Below are 21,857 nucleotides of genomic sequence, written 5' to 3'. Positions count from 1 at the left end.
TTTCTAGGCCAGAGTGGTTTGTACACAGCCAAGATGCCACAGCACGAGGGTGGCAAAGTCTTTGCTCATTTCTGCCTCTGGTGTGTTGGGCTGTCCAATGATATGGTGCTTGAGTAGGTCCAAGAAGGAGGTCTGGCTATTGATTTATTAAGACTGTGAAGTGTCCAGTCAGTTGCACAGCCAGGGACAAGCTGATTGGTCCAGGCAATACTTTTGTCATGGGGCAGCAACTCTGCAGGCAACATGACTTTTCCATATGTTGGTGTCGTCTCAGTTGCTGCTACCCTCAGTGTTCTCCAGCTTCTACTCTGTAGTTTTTAATCCCTTAAAACTTGAATGTCCTTGAGTGTTGAACTGGGGTCATAGAGGAGACTTGTCTTGCTTTGCAGCTCTTCAGACTGGTCAGTTCTATTCTTCTGCAGTGGAAGTTGATGCACAAGCATTGCATGAACACAGAGCTCATGGACGCACAGCTGGGGAGGAACGAAAGTGGTAGCAACTTTCTGGAGGTGGTGTCTGCTGCAGATAAGGAAGAACACTTTAAGTCTTTCTTAAATTGTAGAGTTCTTTTCCTGGCACTCAAAACCATTGGATTCTTGATGAATTTGGATGGTCCAATTGATCCAGACTAGCTGATTTTTCTTCATAGGAACTATATTTTATGGTTAACACTCTTTAGTGCCAGAAAAATTCTACGTTAATTCTTTAGGTCAAATTTGTTCTTGAAGTGGAAGTCACTTTTGGATTTGTTAATATATGCAGCTTTTTCACAATTTAAATTTTTAATATATATTCATGAATAGTCTCTGCAGTATTGTGCAGTGATGGTATTTTATCTGTGCCTGCCACAAAGGCTTTTCCTAAAAGTCAGACTTTAGACAACTTCCCTTACAAATTTCTTTTTGCACATTTTCATGCTGTCAGTACAGAAGCAACCAAAGCAGAAACCTTTCAGCTTTGCTTTGCTTTGTTTAGCAATTGATCCCACACCCCAGATGGCATGTAGTGACCCGGCTAGGGAACAATCAAGCATGTGTCCTTCCCCTTTTTCCTGCTCCCAAATGTACATTTGCTGTGCAACAGCCCTGAAGGTTTCACCAGGACTGTAGGAAATGAGATATGTGGTAGTCTTTGGTCTCTTCTCACACCTGGATTCTACATGAATTTATTCACCAAGCGTTTAATGTAGTATTTCTTATTCAGTAAACTCTGGAGAGGATGATTTATCCAACCCCATCCAGCACAGCCCGTCTCCATGCCTGTCCTCTCTGGATTTATGCTTCCTGGGCTGTTCAGAGTGTGAAGTTGCTGGCAGTTTGTCCACAGGTCCACTTGCAGACCCACAGGCCTCCTTGGCTCCTGCTTTATGGGCTCCTCAGCCTGCACTGGAATCCACCAGCTCCCTGAGTAAAGGATTTGACATGTTCTTCCAATGTAAATGTTGTGGCTGGGAGTTTTATTGGAGTCATGCCCTAAAACTCTCCAGAGAACTTAATTTGATTGCTTTCAGCAGCTTAGGACAAATATACTGAGAAAATTACAGTTAAAATGCAGAGTAATGTTGAAATACAAAGGATAAATGTTACTGCATCTTCTGTAATTGCCCTTGCATTTATCTCAGCTGGTCTTGGAGGTGAAATTGCTGCTTTCAGAGTTTATAGAGCTGGATCAAACTGGATATGAACACTGCTCACAGGGCAAAGGATTTATGCTTTCAGGTGGTTCTGGCTGAAAACCAGGTGATGTCCAAGAATTTAGGATACATTTACATGGAGTTCATAGCCCATTGGGTTGTGGAAGGCAAGGTGTATTGGAGGTGATGTGAGTGCTATGAACTGATGCAGCAGCAGCAGCAGAGTGTGTTGGGGTGCTGGAAGGTGTGACCAGCAGTCCCACATCACAAAAACACAGCACAGGGATTTGACACACCCACTTCCCAGAAATGGTGTTATTGCATTCAATGAGATTTTAGGCCTTTGTTTTATGATTTCTATTGCTTGTGTTTTATCTGCAGATGTTTAGATTTTTGTAGGATCTTTCTCCATATGGAAGTTTTTGCTCGGCTCTCACAGGGGCTTGTTAGTTTGGAAGCTGATTCCTGTGTCTGTCCAGAGGGGAGGGCAGCAGGACACATTGGACAGTTGAGTATGTAGTGATGCAAACGCATGCCTGTGGCATTTTCAGGCTTCCTAATTTTTCTTGTTTCATGAACATGATAACATTTTTTTAGGATAAAAAAATTTTAGTTACTTCAGAGATAGTAACTGAACTTCCCAGGGACTAGGAAGCAGCTCACCCCAAGAAAATAGTGCAATAAAGGGAATTCACAGCATAATGCCACCAGCCTGTACCACAAAGAATATAAGTGCCCAATCTGGAAGATATTTGGGTTGTAAAGACTGGTGGAGCATGTCTTTGAGCACTGTGCTCTGCTTGCAGAGCAAGGAAAAGCATGTGTTCCTGAGCAGAGCTGTGAAAATATCTTGGGAGATAAATCTGGGTCTCAGATGTAGTTTTGGAAGTGGGGTTGGGATCACCCACTCAGCTTTCTGAGCGCTCCCAGCAGCATGTGTTCTATAGTGAGCCTTTTTTTTCTCTTTTGGTGCTACGATGGAGTACTAGGGTTTGCACTGCTGCTACGTGCGCAGGCTGGGGACGTTCCCTGCTGTGGCTGGCACGTGTCCGGGACGCTGCTTCCCCTGGGAGTGGGACGGAGCTGTTGCACAGGCCATTTTCCAAGAGCTTTGTGAAGTCAATCACTAGGAGCAGGTCCTGCACGAGGGGTGTAAAGTATGGACGTGGCACTGGTGCCCTCTCCCCACCACCTGGGTTGTCCTTATTCCAATGTCTTCAGACCTCAACATCAAAAGGGGCTTGTAGGTTTTCTTCCTGTAGGTGTGAGCTACTTGGAGGCTCTCAGACTCGCTCTGTTAACAGAAGAGATGTGGAGAGGGATGGAGCAGAGCATGTGCATGGTGCCCAGATCTGGGTAGGCATCGGAGTGTGCCTGCTCTGAGCTGCTGCACTGGGGAAATTGCCCCCTCTGCTAGTGCAGCACACAGTGTGGTGTGCTGGGGCAGCAGCTGTGCCTGGGAGCTTGTCCTGTTAAATCAGTACTGGCCAAAGATCTGCACCACAGCTATGTGCTAGTGAGGGCTGGGAACCTGACAAGCTAAGAAATTGAAAATAAGAAAGAAGGAAATATTTTCCATTCTTTTTGCTGGACATAAACCATAAGAGAGTGTAGGTTGCTACAGCTTTCCTAATCAGCTTCCCAGCAGCATCTTCCTGGGTTTTTTGGTGGTGCTACTTGGGACGTGAATTTGGATGGGTATAAACCACTGAAAGCTGTGGCTAAGGGGAGATCTTTAGGATGTTCAAATGTCCAGGATAGGATTCAGAAACAAGTGTTTGCAAGATGAAATATGTATTTGTGTGAAACTGCTGGTGGTGTTGAATAATTCTAGAGTGATGTGGGCTTTGGAATATTTCTTTTTTAATAAATGGAGAGGTTTCATCAAGAGGACAGAAGTTCAAAGCGAAATATTTTCAAATACTCTTTGATCAGCCAGCTGTATTCTTTCTTCCTCTAGAAAGCAAAGAAACAAAAGAGCAGGCTTGGATGGCTGAGTCAGCTGGAGAACTTTAGTTTTGTTTTCGATCTCCAGAAAAAAATGAATTTATTTCATAAGGACAGGTATGTGGTAGAAACTAATGTGCTTCTGCTGTGGAAGGGGAGAAGATTGAGGAGAGGAGGATACTGAAGGCACCTTTGGGTGCTGCGGAATCTGGAGGAGTGTTGGTGGTAGAGTGAGGTATGGAAAATTGCTGGGGCAGTTAGACAGGGTGGTTAAGCACCTCACAGTTCCAAATGCCTGCAGCATCTTCAGGCAGTGCTGGGATAAATGGCTTCAAGCTGTTCAAATGTGATATTATCAGGCTGGCTGCCTCAGACTCACTTCAACAGCTCCAGGATGCCTGGGTGCAAAAATTCAAGTCCTATAGGAATTGCTGGATAATGGTAATAATTGGCAGAAAATATGGACTGAGGGCAGCTGCTTAGCAGTGGCTCCCTCTGCAAGAGTTTATGGTGTGTTTGAGAGCTTGTGGCATGGGCTCATCACTGCAGGGCTCCCCCTGTTAGGAGTCTGTTCTCAGAGAGCAGATCTGAGGGGAGAAGGCAGGAGAGGAAGCTTCAGAGCTTATTCCATCCATCTTCCCAAGGGCTGGAATGATGCCTGTTCTTGCTGTGCAGGCAGCCTTGAAGATAGCCAGGATTTATCACTGAGCATGCAGGGATACCCAGCACTGGGGGAAATGTTCTTTGCAGTGAAGAGCACTGTGTGGGCTACTTCCTCCTTGAGAATAGACTGTGAGGAGTGTTGGAAGAGTCTATGGACCAACATTTTCATTAAAGAAAAGGCCTTTTCATTTCAGACGGATTTCTACTTTCACCTAAGTATTAAAGATTACTTTTGAAATATTGTTCTTAATGCAGGTAATATCTCTAGAGAAGTTTTACAGGGATAGTGAGCTCTGTTGTGAGGGGAAAGGCTCCCATTTATTGGTGTTCTTCCCCTAAACCTACAAAAAAATCCATACATGGCACCTCAGAAAGGGTCATTGGCCCAGAGACTGGCTGGCTGGAGGCACCAATGTGAAAGCATATCAGCATAGTCCCCTGAAATGAGGGAATTCCAGTGTTTTCAGGGCTAACTGAAAAAAAATGCCTTTACTCTGTATCATGGAGAAGGAAAGGTGTAAACATTTGTCATGTTTTTGTGCCTCGACAGAGCAGTTTGTCTTGCTAAGGGGCCCTGTGCATGTCAGCATTTCACTACTGTATTTTGAAATTTCATTTTCCCCTCATTTTGGAGATTATCAGCCAAGATAAACATTTCCCAAAAAACCCCTCCATGAGCACTACCTGCAATAACTCGTTTCCAGCAATGTATTTCTCTCAGGACTTTGCAGACAGTAAAGACAATTGACAGTTTGACTACCAGAAACCAGTAATGGGGAAATAAAGCCCAGTGGAAGGATAATAGATCTCTGGGTTTTTGCAAGCACATGTGTGGGTGTTGCAGATTTTGTTCCAGCATGTTGTAGATGGGTTGGGGGGTGGATTACAAGATGCTATTTTCAGAAAATAGGACAACCTGCCAAAACAGAGAGCTTTTTTTGCCTGTTCTTCATCAGGTCCTAGTAAAGGAATGGAGAAACACTAATCTTCATTGAGAATTTTTGGAGACAGAACTTTTATCTGTTATTAATCCACACGCTGATCAAAGCCCAGGAGAGGAAATCTGTGCTGGGTCATCGATAACACTTGAGCACATAGTTGCTGTTAATTGCGTGTTCTTTTGGCTTCAAGTCTAAGCCCTGTGTGCATTGCTGAAGGGGGAGGTTGGTGAGTCAGACAAGATTAAATCACTGAGTGCTTATTCTCCTGCTTGGGCTCTTCTGTGTCCACTGGTGGAGTGGGGCATGGGACAGGATGGGTCTTTGGGACGGTTGGCTCTGACCATTTTTATGCTCAAGGCTCCTCAGGGGAACTAGGCTGCCTGGAAAAAATTATTAAAAGCAAGCTGTGGCTGGAATATTGTACTGGGGAAGTTCAGGAAGGAAAGACAGCTTTACATTTACATGGGGCGAGCACAGCTTCTGCTCCCACACGCACATGTAACAGCTGTAGCTTTGTTCAGTGTGTCTGGCTTCATATATTGTTTTCAGAGCAGGGGTAATTAGTGTCTGAAAATGTAACTGCTCTTTGCTATTGTAGAACAATGTAAAAATCCTTTTTTTCACTGTAAAACATTCCTACCCTCTTTTGATCTTGTCAAGCTAGACAATACAGCTGTCTTGTCATCGTATTTCCCACGGCAACGGCAAGTTTGCCAAATGGTAGAAGAAACCTCAGAAGCCCTTAATTACTGTGACTTCATCAGTGAAACTTGACTGCATTTGGTGGACTTGCTTCAGACTGAAGTGAATTTGAGGGAATTCAGGCCTGGATGGCTTGACAGCAGCTGCTGTTAGAGAAGGGGGTGGTGCCAGTAGCAATGGGCAGCGAGGATGACCTTAGTGTTGCTCTGCTGAATGTGGGGTGCAAGGTCACATTCCTAAGTCAGGAGCTTTATTTCTGAGTTAATAGCAATACTCACGGCAGTACAAAGCAAAAAAACACTGGAGGAAATTAGATGGGGAAAGGTTTTTCATTACTTGTTTCCCTTATTGAGTAAATTTATTACTGTTGTGTTCTTTATTTGCATTGTCCATCAATTAGTGAAAAATCACTTCTTCCAGTGCAGCCCAACAGTATTGTCAGATGTTAACAAGGTGCAGAGGGTGTGATTGCAAAGGGTCACTCCTGAGGCTCCTGGTTTTGCTGAGGAAATGAAGATGCAAAGGTGGGATGCAGGGGTGGTGTTGGAAATGGGAAACGCAGCAAAAGGAAGACACTGGCCAAGGATGACTTGAAGGAAAAGGTGGAGCGTAAACATTGAGAGATAAGATGAAAGAAGAATAAGTCAGAGGAAGTAAAAGGCACATCAGGTAAAATTACATCAAAAGTGGGAGGCAGAGGTAGAAGTAATTAATTTTTGTGAGTCATCACCAAACCATCCTGCCCCCAGAAAGGCTGACTCAGCAACATCAGTGGGAAAAATCAGAGCTTTCTCTCTGAGGTGCCATTCCAGATCAAAGATGTTTCTATTAGTGAAACTGGATTTTCTGTCACTGATCCTCCCTTACTTTAAAGAAACTTTTCAAATGTATCCTGTAAATTTAGCATCCACCCTAGCCACCCCAGGGCTTGGCTCCCTCACCTCTCTTCCCTGCCACATCTCCTCTTCCCAGGTCTGAATCATGGTCTATTTTGGGGCCCTTTGCACAACAGAGATCTCATTTGTTTAAGGTGAGGTGGCCACAAGACACACCAGATACTGCACACCCTCTTGGAGGATGGGGAAAACTAAAAAGGAAGTGCATAAAAATAACTTGACAGAAGAAGGTTTCTGTGATCTTGTGTCCCTGACAGGTGCCTGGCCACAAAAGCACTGCTGGAAAGATATGAGTGTGATGTTCATATATTAACATTTTTTTCTGGCTTAAGATTCAGAACTAAGGTGAAGTCAGAAGAACGGGATAGAAAAGGAAAATGGTCTCAGTTGCTTTGCCATGTTTTGTAAAGGCTGGTGTTTGTTGATGATGAGACTGGATGGGGCTGTGGTGGCTGTGGACAGTCAGAAGGGCAGAGATGGGCAGCAACTCCCAGTCCAAACCTTGATAGAAACATTCCTGAAGTTAGTCCTCTTTGGTATGCACAGGAGTTTGAACTGCTACTTACAACAACATGTGTTGTCTGGTATGCTGTTTCAGGGTTCCAGAGGAGGAGGGAAAAAAAAACCAAAAAGCCCCATAAAATGCATGCAGAATTGCCTCATTTTTCTTTTTTTCTTCTCCCAGTGTAGCTCAGCCCAGTTTCAAAGTGCACATACAAGTGATGTGAGGGGATGTGGTAACATGAAATCATAGAACTTCCCCCACTGCAGCAAAGCCTGGCTTTTGCTGTGCTCAGCTGGAAAAGCAGATCCTGCAGCAGGGCCCTTGAACAGCATCCTTGGTACCCAAGTGTGGCCCTTCAAACACAGCAAGTGTCAGAACCAAAAAAGGCTACTGAAGCATTTGGAGGTTGGGACCGACAGCAACAACCAACCAACCAAAGAAAACCCACCCAACCTTGAGTGCTGAGTTGCAAAATCTGGGGTGACAGGGAGACCCTTGGTCTGTAGGTAGATGAGGAGCAGAGGGTGGTCTTCCCCTCTGGCTCTGCTCACCATTGTAGATGCCCTTCCTGCCCCAGACTGCATCCCCATGGGCTGGGTGGGATGTGAAACCTGGACTGAACCTGACCTTGAGCCCTGACAAGGACTGTGAGGACAGCCTCTGGCTGCACAGCTTTGCATTCCCCAGGGGAAAGAGGGATAGAGCCGCATTTCTTACTGATTCAGAGCCTCACAGAGGCTGCCACTGTTTCCAGCAGGCTTTGAAAGAGGTTCCCGGGTTTCGTTCTGTGTCAATGTAGCACCCAAGCAGCTGTGCATGAGAAAAGCAGAGAAAGCTTTATTTTTAGACCATGCAAATCATGCGTTTCAAATCTTCCCATTCTTGTGGTGATGGTTAAAACAAAGCCACTTTCTCTTCAGGCTGCAAAATTGGCCTAACAGGCAGAAGGAAATCTTCCTTCCCCTTTTTCCCCCCATTTTAGAAAAGAACAATAAGCCCTAATAAAAAGTGTGTATCAGTGATGCCAGGAAGCTTAGAAACCCAGTCAGGAGACTGATTGTGAGCATTTGGGTCTTTCTCATGTGTTCGGTTTTCATCAGGCTTTTCTGGGTTTGCACAGGGCAGGCGACTCAGCTACTGCTCATCTCCACAATTTGGGCAGACTTGTTTCTTGTTTTCATCCCACCACTACAATGACAGAAACTCAGGGAAGTAAATGCTTGAGGCAAATAACAGGTGTTATTTATCAACCACTGATGAAAAGGTTCTGCCTACCTGTTTGGGTACATAGTTTGGACCAGCAAAAGTAAAAAGTCATGCAATCCTCCAATGTCCATTAATCTGTCTTCTGTGATTTCTACTGTGTGTACCTTGCTTTCCTCTGGGGACCTAACTTTTTATATAGGTATATATTCATGGCTGCTGCCACTGGTTTGCTGTTGAGCAGAGGAATGTCTCCCCAAAGGCCTAATCCTTTCTCAGCCCCAGATCATCACTTCTTCACTTGCTGTGGATTTCATCCCCTCAGAACAGCATGATCCTTTGCTGGCCCCCATATCCCCACTGATGTCAGTCTGGGCCATCCAAAAGGACGTGCCAAAATGCCCCCTCCATGGATTCCATTTCTTTTTCTGAATTAGAAGTTAGAATTATTATAGCAAAAAAGGCTCTGTCCTGAGCTTTCATACAGAACCACAAATCTATTAGCTCAGTCACTGATTGCAAATTAGTGCATGAGTACAAGATTAGGGACTTATATTGCTTAAACCAGGGCATGCGGACTTTTTCTTTGATGCAAGTTGTGTATTTCTGCTGCAGCTTGATTTTAAAAGTGCTTTAATGTAGAAGTACTATGTGGCTCAGCCCTGTGAACTGACAGCCACAGGTAGCTCTGTACTAGCCAATTTTACACAAGGAATTCATGAACATCCAAACATGGGTGTCTCATGGGCTTAGTATAGAGGGTAAGACTGTTTCCTGTCGCCTTGATTGTAAGAATTCGAGAATCAAATTGTTTCTTATGTTATCCTTTTTCAGTTGTTACCATGGCAAAGCCCCAGAGAGGACGGGGAGGGTTGTACCAAACCATTGAAACAGCAACTTTTCTCTGGAATTGATTAAAAGATGTGTTCAGGTGCTTGCTCTCACCTCAACACTCACGTGGAAGTAACTTCACGTGTACAAGCAGCTCTGAAGAGCACAGCCCACAAGGCTCTACTTATAGGGCCAGTTACTCACAGGGGTCAAAGCACATCAGCAATGAGGTGGAGGCAGAGAAAATATATTTATCTGTAATATAAATGTATAAATGTATTCAGATAAGTTTCCATTTCTATGCTTCACCTGCTGCTCTTTGGGTTGTTTTCCAGGTTGCATCAAGTGAATTTCGAGGCTCCCACTTGCGAAGGCAGGCGCAAAGAAACACTTGCCTTGATAGGGGACTTCTCCTCTTCGGCAGAGTTCTTCGTTACCATTGCAGTCTTCGCCTTCCTCTACTCTCTGGCTGCCACCGTGGTTTATATCTTCTTCCAGAACAAGTACCGTGAAAACAACAGAGGGCCTCTAATTGTAAGTGTACATTTGCAGTGTTTTCAGGCGTAGGTCTTCACTTCTGGCATTTTTTGTGATTGAGGCTGGGATGTGGTCTGGGAGATCTGAATAGCCCAATGTCCAAAGCATCACTGCATTCACCTGCTTTTTTATCTTAAGGGTGATTTACAGTTTTAACACCAAGGGTAACAGAGACTACATGCAGGTGGAGTTTAATCCTAATCCTGTATGTACTTGTGGGATTCCCTTTCATCTCCCACCGCCTGCAGTGATGATGTTCACACAGACAATGAATGTGTATCTGAGTGGCTGCAGGACTGGGATCTGAGCCCTGTCTGCTACAGCAGAGCTTCATTGGTGGATAAAAAAGGGAAGAGTAGATCTTGGTCATTGTCCTGGCAGACAGATGAAAACATGTCCCTGACGTAGCTTAGTGAAAGAGTTTCCTTATTGCTAATTACTGTGGGGTTCAGCCAACTTATTTTGCTTTGGAGAATTATGTGGATGTTTTTCCAGTGTGACACTGAGCTCCCAGCATGTTTATGTCTCTGCACTGTTTTTTGAACCTTCCAGTTAACATCGTCTGCACCCATCAAGCTGTGGCTGTTCGTGCCTCTGTTTTTCTTTTTACTGATTTCTGAAGGCTTGTGATAAAAAGTAAATGCTGTGGTGCATTTATTTTCTCATAAATTGAGACTGTAAAGCCAGTGAGGGCTATTTTGTTCCTTCTGTCTGTTACCTGTCAGTGTATCACACCCCAGGGTACACCCTGTGGTCTTGCTGGGCTGCTGAGGGCTGTCTGCTGACCCTCACCTGTGCTGAAGTTGGGTCAGGTCTCTGCATCTATGGGCTGCAGGGCTGCATCACAGTCTCCCTTCCATAGTCAACCCTCTCCTCATGACTGCAAGGAGAAGATTACATTAAGGGAGAGAAAGTACTTCTCTGAAGTCGTGCTGTGAAGAGAGCAGTTCCAAGGGAAGGTGTGGGGAGTTTATAATGCACTGATGTCAGGAAAGAGTTACTCCTGGATTTCAGAAAAATTCTGAAATTTATGACTCTCAGAAACCAGATATTTGGCTGAATCTTGTGCCTTAAGAGAATAAAAGCGACCAGTAAAGAATATCAGAAAAATACAACAAGAAGAAAAATAAATCACCAGCACAGGAAAGCTGAATCGATTAAAGGAAATAACTACAGTAACAGTCAGCAAAAGATTAAACACTAGGAAGGTAGACTTAGAATCGTGGGGTTTTGAGGGAAAGATTTTCCTGCTGCAAGGAGATGTGAGCTGTTTTCTTTAAATTTGCATAATTCAAAAGTGACTAATTGTTACCAAAAAACTTCTCCCTCCATATCAAAGGAAATTAATCCTCTTCATCTGGGGGTTGTTGAGACCTTTCCGCTCCAGGAAAATGGTGAGGAAAGGTGGGAAAATCTTCACAGAGAAGAGGAAGAACAGGCAAGATAAAGGGGTCCCTACAGAAAGAGTAAATAAACAAAGTGCCTTCCTGCTGCTTGATTCAGTTGGTATCAAGTAATATCTCATTTCCAACTGTCTCATCAAAGAATTAGTTGCAGAGTTCTGCTGTCTTAATTTTCTTGGAGCAGATAATTCTTTCTTTTGACCAACCACCTTATCCTCTGTTGCAATACAAAAAAGGTAAGAAACAGTAGTACTAATATGTGAGATGATGGTGTGGCCATCTCCCTTTGCCCAGAATTTTCCCAGTACAGCTGCTGCAGTGATGTTTGTCACAGGATGCACAGCAAATCCGCTACTGCGTTAACGTCGCTTTGATTTGATTTGTTCTGTGCAATGAATTATAATTGAATCTACAGGTTAAATTTAACCAAGTGTCTGTTACCCAAGCCTGTCTTTGCAATTTCCCAGTCTTTAAGCCAAGCCTAAATGACCTTATTTGTTCAGAATATAAAGATGCTTCTGAGTTTGCTCTACAGCAAAAGCAGTTCCTGCCGGTGAATGGTGTTGGGAAGTGGCTGAGGGTTATTGTCAGGTTACTCCGGACAGTAGGGAAGTCCCATCTGCTCCAGCCACACACTGAAGCACCTCCTTTGCACTGCCAGCTCTGTTGTATTTGGTATTTTTAGAAAAAAGAAAGAACCTTTTTCACCTGGAACACATCCTTGCTAGTCTCCCTGGAGACTGCCCAGTGCAATGATTGCAGCACCACAGCCTGACTGGGGACCAGGTGTGAGTCCCACTGTGCAGTGGAATTGTAGGGAAAATAAAGAGCCCTGGGCAGAGGAAAAAGGTGGCAGCTGAAGCCAAGAGGAATTCAAGGGTCAAGGAAAACTTGGAGTGCAAACCAGCTTCCCACAGCTGCTGTGCCCACCTAGGGGATGTCACGTGTTGTGTGAAGGAGGCAGGCAATGTTTCCTCTGGCTCGAGACAGATGCTGCACAGAACTGACGTGTATCAGATCAGATGTGTGAGTATGTCTCATCCCTGAGACTGTTCCTTCCAAAGAAAAGTGCTGCAGAGTCTGTGGTGCTATGTGCATGCCTGAGTCCAGCAGCAGTCCCCAGCACATGCTGGTGCAGGAGGCAGGGCAGCCCTTGCTCCTTTTCATCACCTGGCACAATCTGTGCATCAGGCACCATTTCCAGACTACCAGTGTTTTGCCTCTTAGTGAAGAGTTAGAAGATGATAGTCTCATCCATCCATGCTTCTGCTCCAGTGCCTGATCACAATTTCATAGTTAAAACTGCTCCTGGTTTTAAGCCTTGTACTTCCTCTTGGCTTGATATTTGCTCAGTCTGGGATGACATCTGCCTTTAAGCAGCACCCTCTCAGAACTGCCTTTCCTCCTGACAAATTTTCAGGATTTAAAAAATGAGTGTGACAAGAAAAGTGGAGAGAGGAAAAAAACCCTTTCATTTGAAATTTTTAAGTATTATTTTCAAAAAGCCCTTGCACGGGCACTCAGAGCACCATCAACACATTACCAAAGAGCAGCAGCCTGACTGGGTGCAGAAGATACGATTATGAGCAGTTTAATGACCACTCATGAGAAACTTGCAGGGGAAAGTTCAATCACAAATATTTCAAGTTTACCTTGTTTCTGCAGATATAGGGAAATGAATTGCATGTGCTGATATCTCAGCAAAGCATCGCTTTAACTGTGGAAAAACATTTTAGTGTTCAGTGTGAAGTGAGACATCATGGCAAGGAAATATTTCCAGTGGGAAAAGCCATTAACTCTTTCCCTGGATGTTTGGATGGCACCAGCATGTTTTATTCACTATGCAGTGAGCCATTTCTGTTCCTAACTTTGCCTGTCAGGTTATGGGGATAAAAATCTTCCTTTTGGTCTCACAGGGCCTCAGTTGTGTTATTCATCCATGATGGAGGTGGAGTTAACCTTTCCCACAGGGCTGGCAGCAGCAAGCCCTTGCCATACACACCCTCTGCTTCCCTCTGGCTCTGGGAGAGGTCATTTAGGGGGATTCATACAGATAGGTAAACCTAAGGAAGGACCTTGGATTCCCAGTTTTTAAAGGAACAGGGAGCAGGTTGCCAGGGATTAAATGCCTAATAGATATGTGTGATGTGTTTCTGAGCTCTGCAAACCACAGCTGTGATTTTAATTCCATTTGCAAACTCCGGCGTGATGCGCGTGAACAGCGAGGAGCTGGGAGCTTGTCTCAGTGGTTACAACGAGTGCAAGGCAGCTTCTCAAATGACTGATTAGTGCTCAAGAGCCAGAAACACTTTAAAGAAATTAATTGGAGATGGTGACTTAGATTTTAATGAATGAGATGTGCAAAATCCCACCAATTTTCTGTATATCCCCATCTCTCAAACCAACCTAAGCTGGTTTCCACTCATGTAACACTAAATACCTGGAGAGGCATTGCTGGTTTGCAATGAGAACAGAGATGAGCTGCACCCTGGGACTGTCACCCCAATCACCTCTCTCTGTTCTCTGCTTCAGATCTGCATATTTGGAGTTGCTTGCAAGCTGAGAGTAACCAATCCAACAGTCCTGAGCTGAAGATTTAGGGGATCAGGGATAGGATGCTTCTATCTCTCTCAGAAAATGAAGAATAGTCAAAATCAATGTCTATCAGCCCCCATCACTGACTTCTTACTTTTTCCATAGTTTCTTTATCCCTTATGTGCTCTATTTAAAATCCCTGTTCTGACAACCCTACGTGCCTTCAGGTTTGTCTTTGGGAAGTTACAGATTGACCATGAAAAAATGCATGTCTTCATGTGTAAATGTAAATCACTTTAATATTCCAATCAATTAATATAAAAGCATAAAATTATTTAGCCAAGAAAGGTGACTGACATAGCCCTGAAAAGAGATATTTCATTTTTACAGTGATTACTTGATAATCTCATTCTTACAGTGCATAAAGATGCTTATATGTTAAGAAGATGAGATCTTTCCTTTGCATCTGGAGTCCTGTGAATAATCACATTAAGCAGAAGGGCATTTGGTTCTTTACATATGTTGCAGATCGAATGAGTTAAGTACACCCTGGTCTGCTCTTTGGAGATCTTTGATTAAACATGCTGTATTTCCTCTCGTCTGTCCAGCTTTCTAGAAAATAGATAGAAAAAGAATAAAGAGCAGTTTACAAAACCAGACTGAATCCCTTGCAATTAAAAAAATTAAATTAGGAAGAATCTGAATAATTCTTTGCATTTCAAAGAGCTGTTTCAGCCTGCTGTTGTCATCTCCTTTTTGAAACACAAACCAGAGTGACCTTGCTGTACATGCTGGTGCCTCCCAAAGGACTCTGCACTTCCCTGCCAGAAGCAAGCTTGCAAGGCTCTACACTATTGCAAGAAGCATATAATTCTTTCAAAGCTTCATTCGGCAGAAAATCTGTGGTGGGACCTCATTCAAACCAGAAAAGAGCTGAAATGCCACTGTAGGAAGGCGTTTGCTGCCTGCAGCAATCTGCTGTTGGCCGCTTTCCCGGGCTGGGACTGGGGCTATGGCTCTTGCTGGGGTAGTTCTTGAAATTTTAGGTTGGTTGTGACTGTGAAAGGCAGTTCTCTTGAGTGGTTTGCCCCTTCTGAGGTAAAGAAATCTCCTTCTGCTCTTGTGTGGCTGGCCATGAAACCTGTTGGCAGTGCTAGACAGGCTCTGGCTGGGAGAATATATGGACTTCAGTATGTGAGGAGTTGCTCCCTTAGATACTGTCAATGTACAAGAGGGTTTTCTTGAATGGAAAGGTTTTGTAGCATGAGCCCTGCATGGCAGCCAGTTACAAGCCAGCAGCTGAGAGCTGGCAAGGGAGGAGGGATGCCACACACACCCCAGCCAGGCCAGAGCTGAGGTTTTGCCTGTTTCAGGCATAACAGCCCAAGATCATCCTGCCAGACTTGGCTGGGAGGCAGAGCAGGGCAGAGAGTGCACACAGGGACACGTGTGTCACAGCCTCCAGGGGCTGCTGAAGCCAGCAACCCGCTCAGAGCAGACAAAACACATCTCCTTTCTGAGTGAACAAGCAGCTTCTGCAGATGCTTTTGGCTGGGTGAGGTTGTGCTTGACAGTGGGGAATCCAAAACTGCACTCAGGAGGCTTAAGTGGCTATAAGTCACTGCCTCTTCCAAAGAGGGACACTTGGCAAAAGCCAGCTTGATAGAAAGGAGTGTTTCAGTTACTGTGAAAAGGCATGCACAGTTCTATTCTAAAGCATATAATAAATTGTTCCAAGTAGGTATTTTTGGCAAATTCAGTAATAACAAGGTTCAACTTGAAGAAGGCAGCAAGAATTTGTGTTTGTTGTTGCATGTACTTCAGGATCTTAAAAACTCCCTCCTTGGATATTCAGTGTATTTTAAATTTTGTTTTTTGCTTTTCCCTACATGTTCCTATTTTGCCTCCTTCCCAAAGGCACCTGAAGGCAGAGCAAAGTATCTCAGCTGAGATCTGAGAGAGAAACTTTGCAATTAGGAGTGTAGTGTAATCATACAACAATACACACTGAAGAGATCTGTAGACACCACTTCAAGAGAGCAACTACAAAAATTACTTTGTTCCAAAGGAAAAAAAGACTCATCCATGCTATAGGGATATTAAACATTGAAATGCAAGATTTGTTTTAGTATGCAGGCACTCTGGCCTTAATTACCAAGGAGAAATTCCCCAGATAGACATTAAGCCACAGAACAGCTTAGCTTGAAATTCACTTTTATTTTCAGCATGTCATTATCTTGTAGCTCTGTTCCACCCAGAGCTGTGAAAATGTTCAGCCAGAAATCCAAACCTACTTGAAAACAAGAGAGGTTCAAGTTCCAGCCAAAGCTGAAGGTTCATGAAGATTCGAAATAAATAGGAAGGTGTGAGTTTACTCCAGTCATAGAATCATGGAATTATGCATTTTGCTCCTTGCATAGTGCAGAGGAGGCAGAACAAATCCTTCAAGAGCCTGAATCCAGCCATGTAGCCTTGGTGAGAGTTCCTGCTGAAAAAAACCCTGATGTTCTATTAGCTCCTGTCCTGTCTTTTCTGGGCAGCTGTTGGCCAGCTGGCAGACAAGGCTGCAGGGTCTCCTCTCCCAGTCCCGCTATTCCATCTTTCCCTTTTGGCTTGGTGTGTTTCTTGCACCCAGCCAGACTTTACAGTTTTTGGGAGTTCCTCTATGCAAGGGCTGATCCTGCACCCCAGGAATGAGGACCCTTTCCCCAGGCCTCTGATCTGCTCTGAAATTGGGGAATTAGTGGCAGAGAGGGCGGGATTAGGCTCCTGTGAACACCTTGGTGCAGTGGAGCAGAGCAAATCAGCAGAAGGCTGGACCTTGGGGTGTGATGGAGAAGACAAGATCTGAGAAATGACTTGAAATACTTAGTGCCTCTAGGACCAGCCCCTCAACTGCACAGTGCCATGGGATGTTCCTAGAAGGGCTTGCAGCCCAGGACATTGGCTACCAGCAGTTAGAGTGAAGGGCTCTTGCAGGTGCAGTCATTTGTGCCACAAGTTGTAGAAACACCTCACCAGTGTGAGGTCAGGATCTGTGAGCTCAACAGCAGGTCTGAACCCAGCTGTTGTCACCTGCTGGAAGAACTTTGCTTGCTTTTAAGACTTTTCTCTTTTTAGCAAGTTTAACCTCCTGTGTTGCATTAGTTTTTATCACTGTTTGATTCAAGTTTCTACCTGCTGTTACACATTTATTTTATTGGCATTGCCAGTGCACTGATTGCAGAGCTGGATTTAGCTTGCAGAGGCTCTAAGTTTGGTAACATTGGGAGATCGTTGCTTGTCATTTAAAAAATGTAGTCCCCAAAACTGCTGTATCCCCATGGTGTCAATCAGAACCTGTATGGGGGCTTGGCATCTGGGTTGAGGTTAGGTCAAGCCTCACAGCAAATAAAGAGCATCTCCCATCATGATCCACAGCTCAGCAGATATCTGGTGTTCTACCAGCTGGAATTTTTAGGAAAGGTTTGCAATTGAACTGTTGCTTCTAGGAGTCCATTTCTAATTCAGTTACTGCTAAGACATATAAGATACAATAATTTCTTTTGCTGGAAATCTCCCTGAGAAGAAAAATTATTCTGGGCTATATGCCTGTGCCGACAGAGTCTCTTTGGGTGTTAAGATAGTTGTCAGCTCCTGGGCTTCACGCTCTTCAAGAGAGCCCATTTGGGCAGCATGGAGGAGGTCAGAGGAACTCCAAGCTCGGTGGCAGACATAGGCCTGCAGAAAACAAATTGTTAAAAGTGAAGGATGTATCCCTTGGGAAAGCATCCAAGCACAGTTAATTTAATCCCATCTGCGTGAGCGGAGACATCCTTTGTTCATGGCTTGCTTTTGCGGCATGTTTATTGACTGGTGCCTCTTCCATCATGATGGAAACTCGTGTCCTCCATCCCCGCAGTGCCCTGGAGAGCTCCTTCCCAAATATCAGGTAGGCTTGTAGAAGATGAGAATGGTGTTTCCTAGGGATCATTTATTTCTCTGGATAGCAACCTGAAGCACTGTGTTCTTAATGAGTGTTTTCCCTTCCTTCCATGCACACCCTTACTTTGCCAGGGGGAAGGGGAAGCAGCCCCATGGGAGGTGGGATATCAAGACGCAGCGATGCAGTTAGTGGTATGTTAGACTTTGGCACCTCTGCCATCTGTTGTGGGCTGACAGATGGGATGAAATATGACAGCAGAAAGGCTCTTCTGTTTTAGCAAGACACAAGAAAGCTTGAAAAATCACACCTCCTCCCTCCTTTCCCCCCAAACCCACACAACAACAGTGTCACTTGGCCACTTGTTCTGGCTAAGGAGAAGTTTATGCCTGTGCATGCTCCTAAGAGTCTTTTGAGGGCAAAGTGAGCATGGTGCATCAGAGCAGAGCTGCTTAGAGGTGCTGGATCCTCAAGGAACCACCGTACCTTCTCCTCTCTTTTCACATGGATGGAAATTAGGAGCAAATGCTTTACTGGCTGGAGAGGAGTTGAGGAGTCTTTGCTTGGCAAGTCTTCCTGTTTATTTGCTCTCTCATGGTAATTAGTGGCTGCATGGCTTCTGCAACAGAGACATTTGCCTTACCTGTGGCTGGTGAGAAAACTCTTATCTGGTAGCTGAGGATTAGCCAGTTTCAGGTGCTCCCTGAGTTAGAAACAGTTCCTATTGGAAACCAACCCTGACTGTCTGTAGGAGCACCCAGGGCAAGGCCCAGCCTACAGGCCCCAGCTCCTTTACAGGTGTGTATATTTGTAATGGATCACAATTCATCATCCAGGTGCTGTGAGCAGCCACAATTTCAAGGCAACTGGGCATCCTGGAAACTGTCCACATGTTTGTGGAAATATGGCTTCAAGGTCAGAGATGCAAATGTCAGCCAAAGGGCTTTGCCCCATTAGGCATGTCAAGCACTCATGAAAATCAGCTCTGTTGGTGATGATAGTAACACAACCTCCCAACTAAGCAACAAGCTCTTGGTTTCCCTCTCCTCTGACGCAAGCTTTCAGTTTTCTGGTGTTTTTTAATTCTTTTTTTTCCTTCCCAAAGGACACACCAGTATAATGCTTCTAACTAATTTGTCTTTTAGGATTTCATTGTGACAGTGGTCTTCTCGTTCTTGTGGCTAGTGAGCTCATCTGCTTGGGCTAAAGGACTGTCAGATGTAAAGGTTGCGACTGACCCAGACGAGGTGCTGCTGCTGATGTCTGCCTGCAAACAGCAGTCCAACAAATGCTTGCCTGTTCGCAGCCCTGTTATGTCAAGCCTCAACACTTCGGTTGTAAGTGACTTTGATTGTTTCTCTTCCCCTTGCCTTGCAATGTATTTTCATCTTTTACCCATGTATTGACCTAAATGAGCTGGTGTAAACCACTTATCTGACATGATTTAATTGGAAGTGCAGTCTTGCTGCGGGGAAAGGCAGGCTGTGACTCACCACAGCTCTGCCGTGGAGCAGCAGAGGGATGAGTGTGCAGGGTTGGGATGGGGAGAAAGCAGAGTGTCTGCCCAAGTGCATTGGTTGGCCTCTCTGCTTTTGACTTGCTCGCTACCACACTTTTTAAAAGGAGTCTGTGTGCTCCTTTAGGAAGAAAATGTTTTGTGCCTTACAGAGGCCTTTAAAAATCCTCAAAAAAGCAACATAAAATTGGTCTTCAGAATATTTAGGAAGAAGAAAAAAAAACAACCCACAAAAAAACCCCTCCAGGCTGGATGACCAATTAACATCTCTCTTGTTAATTAGTTTCTTTCAAATTCATCTTTCCACAGTTTCTTTAAACTAGATTATGTTTTCAAACAAAAAAATATTTTAGCCTAAAAAATCAACCTTTTTTGGAAACAAAGAGGAAAGCAGTCACATTGTGAGCTATAGCTAAGGTAGGTGAATTTGGAGGTTTGCTCCAAAGCTGAGAAAATTTCCAGAAGGTTTTGGGAGAATCACAGAATCATTTAGGTTGGAAAAGATCTCTAAGGTCATTAAGAACCCACCACTGCCAAGTCCAGCACTAAGCCGTGTCCCCAGGTGCCACATCTACACATACCTTGGGGGATAGTGACTCCACCACTTCCCTGGACAGCCTGTTCTGTGCTTGGCCACTGTTTCAGTGAAGAGATTTTTTTCTAATATCCAAACTGAACCTCCCCTGGTACAATTTGAGGCCATTTTCACTTGTCCTTGAGAAAGATGAACTGGGAGAAGCTTTGACTTCTCCCAGAACCAGTCCATGATGTTAGATTGGGCTGTGAGACCATGACTGCTGGTGACAAGCTCCTTTTCTCCCCACCCAGGTCTTTGGCTACTTGAACTTTATCCTCTGGGCAGGCAACATTTGGTTTGTGTTTAAGGAGACGGGCTGGCATTCCTCGGGCCAGCGGCACGCTGCCGACACCATGGAGAAGCAGCCCAGTGGCTACAACCAAGGTGGCTACAACCAAGACAGCTACGGGCCAGCTGGTGGCTACAACCAGCCAGGCTCCTATGGCCAGGTGGGTGAATATGGCCAGTCCCAGAGCTACGGCCAGAGCGGGCCAACCTCCTTCGCTAATCAAATTTAGGGTTCACACAGCACAAGCTCTTGCATCCCTCACATGTAGAGAGTTTAACAGGTCTCAAGTTTCAGTGGCGCCAGATTTTTAAGGGTTCTACATAAATTAATACTACAACACAGTGATTAATCTCGATTGAAGGTCTAAGCCCATCTTCTGCAGCAGATGGGAGGTGGCTGGTGGGCTGGAGTTGGCCTTTTCTCCCTGACTAGCCAGACACAGGGGATGTGCTCCTCACAGGTGGTGACCTGGAGCCAGTGTTGTAGTACATACTGTAGAGATAACTTTATGGTAGTTTTGTATGTGTCAAGATGGTAGAAGCATTTTGTAGCCTCAAGTCTGTAGTATTTAATATGCATAATATAATTGAATTTCCTTCTGCATTTTGGTGAAAAACGGAAGTGTTTTACTATGATTTCTACAGATTATTCTGTATATCCATGCATGTAACATTGCACCTAAATTTTCAAAACTGCCTGTCTGTGGCTCTTCAGAGCATTTGTTTTGGTTATAATTTTTTGTTTCAGAAGATTTTATTATTATTTCAGTTGACTGAGTCATCCATCCGTAATTTAGTGCATGGATAAGCAGTTTCATACTACCAAATGTCTGGACTGTGTAAATGGAACTTCTCGACTTCTGCCACTACATTTTGTTAAATGTCTGTTTAAAAGAAGTATGCATCTTTTATATATTTTGCAGAGTTGAATATATGGCTTACCCAAGTTCTGAATGCTTTGTAACTAAACTGTTTTTCCTTGAAATGGCATTCAGTAGTATATATGGTACCTGACCAATGTTTATTCCATTTAACTCAGCTAAGTATTCATTCTATAAATCACTATTTCTATGGATGTTTTGTGAATCTTTTAACGTGAGCTGTGGAGAATAAGGACCAAGTAACTGTGTTATATGTTTACAAAGGTATTTATTTAACTAAGATAACAGAGGTGCAGATATCAGTATACAAAACCATGTGAAAATGCTCTGTTGCTTGATACAGCAACATGAAAACCGCATGTATTGCTGTGACCTTACAAAGCATAAATATTTCTTTATGCCCTCTTATAAGAAAACCCTTCTGTCTGTGCTGTTTTGAGGTTGTTAGATATCCCTCTGTTAGGTCGCTGCTCTGAGCGCTAGCTTGGTGCTACTGGAGAATGTAACTGGATTGACCAAATAACCCAGGCTCAGAGGAACTCATCCTAAAATAGACAGAGCCAGACTTGTAGCCTGTTTGGATTCCTCCCTGGGAAATTCAACCCTCCCTCACTATGTCATATGGGATGCGTTGACACAAACAAAAGCCTGAAGCACAATATACTAATCAAACTGATCATCTGCATTTCTAGATCAAAGTGTATCAGTATATAATCTTATTGTATGAGCTGTAATGTTGAAAGCATCTTAGCTTAAAACAGCTTAGTCTCTTCTATGATTGTTGTAACCAATTTATGGCTACTCGGTGGATGAATCTATATTGTGATATCTATTTGACCCTAATAAAGTTATTGCATACAATGCATGTTTTCAGAGT

General features: G+C 44.2%; 1 protein-coding gene across 3 annotated transcripts in view; it reads left to right on the top strand.

The window, feature by feature from the left end:
• Window positions 1-21,841, top strand: part of SYNPR (synaptoporin) — a 104,259-nt gene extending 82,418 nt beyond the window's left edge. For all 3 annotated transcript variants that reach the window (XM_071550327.1, XM_071550329.1, XM_071550328.1), the window contains 3 exons: window positions 9,657-9,855; window positions 18,864-19,055; window positions 20,063-21,841. In XM_071550327.1, the coding sequence (XP_071406428.1) occupies window positions 9,657-9,855; window positions 18,864-19,055; window positions 20,063-20,329 (658 nt within the window). In that variant the 3' untranslated portion in view covers window positions 20,330-21,841. The remainder of the gene's footprint in view (window positions 1-9,656; window positions 9,856-18,863; window positions 19,056-20,062) is intronic.
• Window positions 21,842-21,857: the final 16 nt, after the last annotated feature.

Source organism: Pithys albifrons, chromosome 3 (assembly GCF_047495875.1).
Source record: "Pithys albifrons albifrons isolate INPA30051 chromosome 3, PitAlb_v1, whole genome shotgun sequence".
NCBI lineage: Eukaryota > Metazoa > Chordata > Aves > Passeriformes > Thamnophilidae > Pithys > Pithys albifrons.
This window is presented reverse-complemented; position numbering and strand designations above follow the sequence as displayed.